Source organism: Citrus clementina, unplaced genomic scaffold (genome assembly GCF_000493195.1).
Source record: "Citrus clementina cultivar Clemenules unplaced genomic scaffold, Citrus_clementina_v1.0 scaffold_5, whole genome shotgun sequence".
Classification (NCBI taxonomy): domain Eukaryota; kingdom Viridiplantae; phylum Streptophyta; class Magnoliopsida; order Sapindales; family Rutaceae; genus Citrus; species Citrus x clementina.
In genome coordinates this window covers 27446017-27449413 of record NW_006262201.1, presented here as the reverse complement: position 1 = coordinate 27449413, position 3397 = coordinate 27446017, and the positions used below count along the sequence as shown (strand labels likewise).

At 26.6% G+C, this 3397-nt stretch overlaps 1 protein-coding gene across 1 annotated transcript in view; it reads left to right on the top strand.

Annotated features, from left to right (window-relative positions):
* Positions 1–891: 891 nt before the first annotated feature.
* Positions 892–3397, top strand: part of LOC18042477 (ABC transporter B family member 2) — a 7103-nt gene continuing 4597 nt past the window's right edge. Inside the window, 3 exon segments of the mRNA XM_006432730.2 lie at positions 892–1250; positions 1328–1382; positions 1537–1775. Of these exon segments, the coding sequence (XP_006432793.2) occupies positions 945–1250; positions 1328–1382; positions 1537–1775 (600 nt within the window). The 5' untranslated portion in view covers positions 892–944.

Sequence of the window (3397 nt, the reverse complement as noted above, 5' to 3'; positions counted from 1 at the left end):
TTAATTATTTAATAATTTGTTACAATAATTGATTGTATTACATTTAACAATCACCAATGTAATATTAAAAATAATCATGGAAATTAATAAAACAAGTAAATAATTAATTTTATATATACATTATTCGCTAACTTTTTGATAAAATAAAATATATCTAAAATATCTGATAAAATTTCATTAAATAATTAAATAGTTTTATTAATTTATATTTGTTTATTATAATTATGACTACCCAATAACTAATTTACTACATATTTAATGCTCTTGTTAATTACTTTTAAATTAATTTTAATTATTACTCTTAAATATTCATAAATATTATTTTTGTATTTAAATATAATTTCACATTATCTAATCTAATATTATAACAAACATAGTACAATATATAATATAATCCAGTTTAATCCAATCCAACTTAAAAACATCCCTACTTTTTTAAAGTGACGATGTATATTAAAATATAAAAAAATATAAATTTTAATAAATTAAAGATTATATTTTTTATATACCAATGTATTAAAATCTTTATTTTTTTATTTTTTAATAATATTTTTATTTTATTAAAATAAAAATATTCTCAGCAGAGAATTATTTTATATCTCTCTCTCTCTCTCTGTCTCTATCTCTCTCTGTGTAACATCTTCTTGAAAAGAAATGTCGTCATAAAATTAACAACTGTCATTCACAAGAAAATCCCACATGACACAGTGTCCGCAACAGCACCAGCAATTGCAACTGCAACCACAACAGCTTCTGCTTTTGCTGATAATTAATTAAAAATTTTGCACTTACAATAAATGACTCATCTAACTCCTCCTCACCTCCTCACCTCCCAACTCCCCCACCACCTCTCATTTCATTCTTCTTGACCCTCTTTCTTCTTCTTCTTCTTTAATTATCACTTCCATTCTCTCTTCTTCTTCCTCTTCATCATCACTCTCACAATGTCAACGCCGGCGGTGGGCTCATTTCCGGTCAATGATTATGATAACAGTAGTAATAACAATAACAACAATAATACAGAAGATCAAGAAAGCAGCAAGAAGCAACAGCAAAAACGCAGCGTTTCGTTGTTTAAACTGTTCGCCTTTGCAGATTTTTACGACTATATTTTAATGTCCTTGGGATCAATTGGTGCATGTGTTCATGGAGTTTCGGTCCCCGTTTTTTTCATTTTCTTCGGAAAGCTTATTAATATTATTGGCCTCGCTTATCTTTTCCCCAAAACTGCTTCTCACAAAGTTGCCAAGGTATATTATTTTAATTAAATTAAATTAATATTTTACATGCATGAGTTTCTGTTTCTTTAATTTTTTTCTTTTTGCAGTACTCATTGGATTTTGTATATCTGAGTGTGGCCATTTTGTTTTCATCATGGATAGGTAATGATGATTATTTTTTTAATACTTCTCTTTTTTCACGTGTTCATATTTAATTAATTTTTTAATTTGTTTTGTAATTAATTACCATATACGTTTAAACTGAAAAAAAAAAAAAAAACTGGGGGTTTTAATTTTTTTTTTTTTTTTTTAATAGAGGTTTCGTGTTGGATGTATACGGGTGAGAGACAGGCAGCGAAAATGAGAATGGCGTATCTACGGTCGATGTTAAATCAAGATATAAGTTTATTTGATACTGAAGCTTCTACTGGAGAAGTCATTTCTGCAATTACAAGTGATATTATTGTTGTTCAGGATGCTCTCTCTGAGAAGGTAAATAATTGAAAAAAATAAATTAATTTTTTTTCGTTTGTTGTTGTTTTTAGCAAATTATTTTTTTCCCTCTCTTTGAAGTTGCCATTTTGAGCTATTTCCCTTGAGGGCAGCATTCAAATTTTCTATTTCAATCCTTATTATTCATTAAATACATATAGGTGTCACGGTTATATGGGTCTATAAAAATTTGAGTAATGATACAGCTATAAATTCTTGTATAAATTTATTTTGTACAAACTGACATGGCATGATAAGATTGGTTGAATGAAAATATAAATTAATAAAAACAAATCATGTGGGCCAAGTGATATTTAATTCAACCAATTTTATCATGCCACATCAGTTTGTACAAATAAGTTTGTACAAGAGTTTGTAGTTGTATCATTACTCTAAAAATTTATACAAACTAAACAAAGAAATTAAACAATGAAATTAATTACTAATAATTGCAATTAATTGTTTGTTTTTTATTTTATTTTTTTTGGTCATCCATGAGGATGATTTGAATATGGTGATATTAAGGAGGGAATTATTCTGACAACTTTTATATATGTCAGGGTAACAAAATTTTTTAAAATAATTTTATGGATGGTATACTACTACTACTACTACTACTTAGATGAAGATATTTTATTATAAAATATTTTATTTATAATTATATGATTAAAATTATAATTTATTTTTATTATTTTTATTTTATAATTTTTATCGTGTGATTTAAAAAAAAATGTTTGAACATATCCAACGTAACCATTGCTTATATTGGATTAGCATAAAAATAAAAATTCTGAAAGCATTTAATTATGCATCGGTTGGTGGTTAGATCATAAATATTGATGAATCAGCAATCCACTTTCAGGGTTTTTTTAACTTGCTCTTCCGCCAGCTGTTATACAAATCTCTGTCACTGCTTACAAGAACAAAATCAAAATTTATGAACATTGAAATTGCATCCGTTTGTTTGACCAATTTTTTAAAAAATATTTATTTAAATTGTTTCCTTTTTTAATTTCCTTTTATTCGGGATTTGAGTCATGTGAATTGTGATGTGAGGAGGCCAGCAGGTGGTTGATTTATTATTCTGGTTGCACACAATTACTCATCCGCCGGATCAATAAATATTTCACAAAGAATAAAAATAAAAAATTAAATAAATATGCAACATTGCTTTCCACCTGCATTATCCTGGAGATATATAAAATTGCTTTTTTTTTCAATGGTAGGAGTGTGCAGTGGCCAAGTTAGGATTGGGGCATTAGGTGGAGCTAAACCGAAAAATTGTAATTAATTGTATTTAAGGGAGGATTAGATAAAAAAAAAAAATACTTTTTGCTATCAAGTGAAAAAATAGATGGAAGAAAGTGATAATTTATATCATTATGTTATAATAAATAAAGAATATAGAGATCTATATGAAATTGAATATAGGGCTAGGGATATTATATGATCGAATCAATTTTTTAATTCCTATCTGTCTCAGTCTTTAAATTTTGGGGAAGAAATTTCTTAAATACGATTCGATAAGTCTTCCTAGCGGACATGTATACATTAATTTGTTTTAGTGAAAGATTTAGTAAATTAAACCACAGTTCTACTTATTAAAGAAATTCGATTACTTAAATATTTGATAAAATTTAACAGCATTAGCTTAACATTCTTGATAAAAACATTCTATAAAAAAC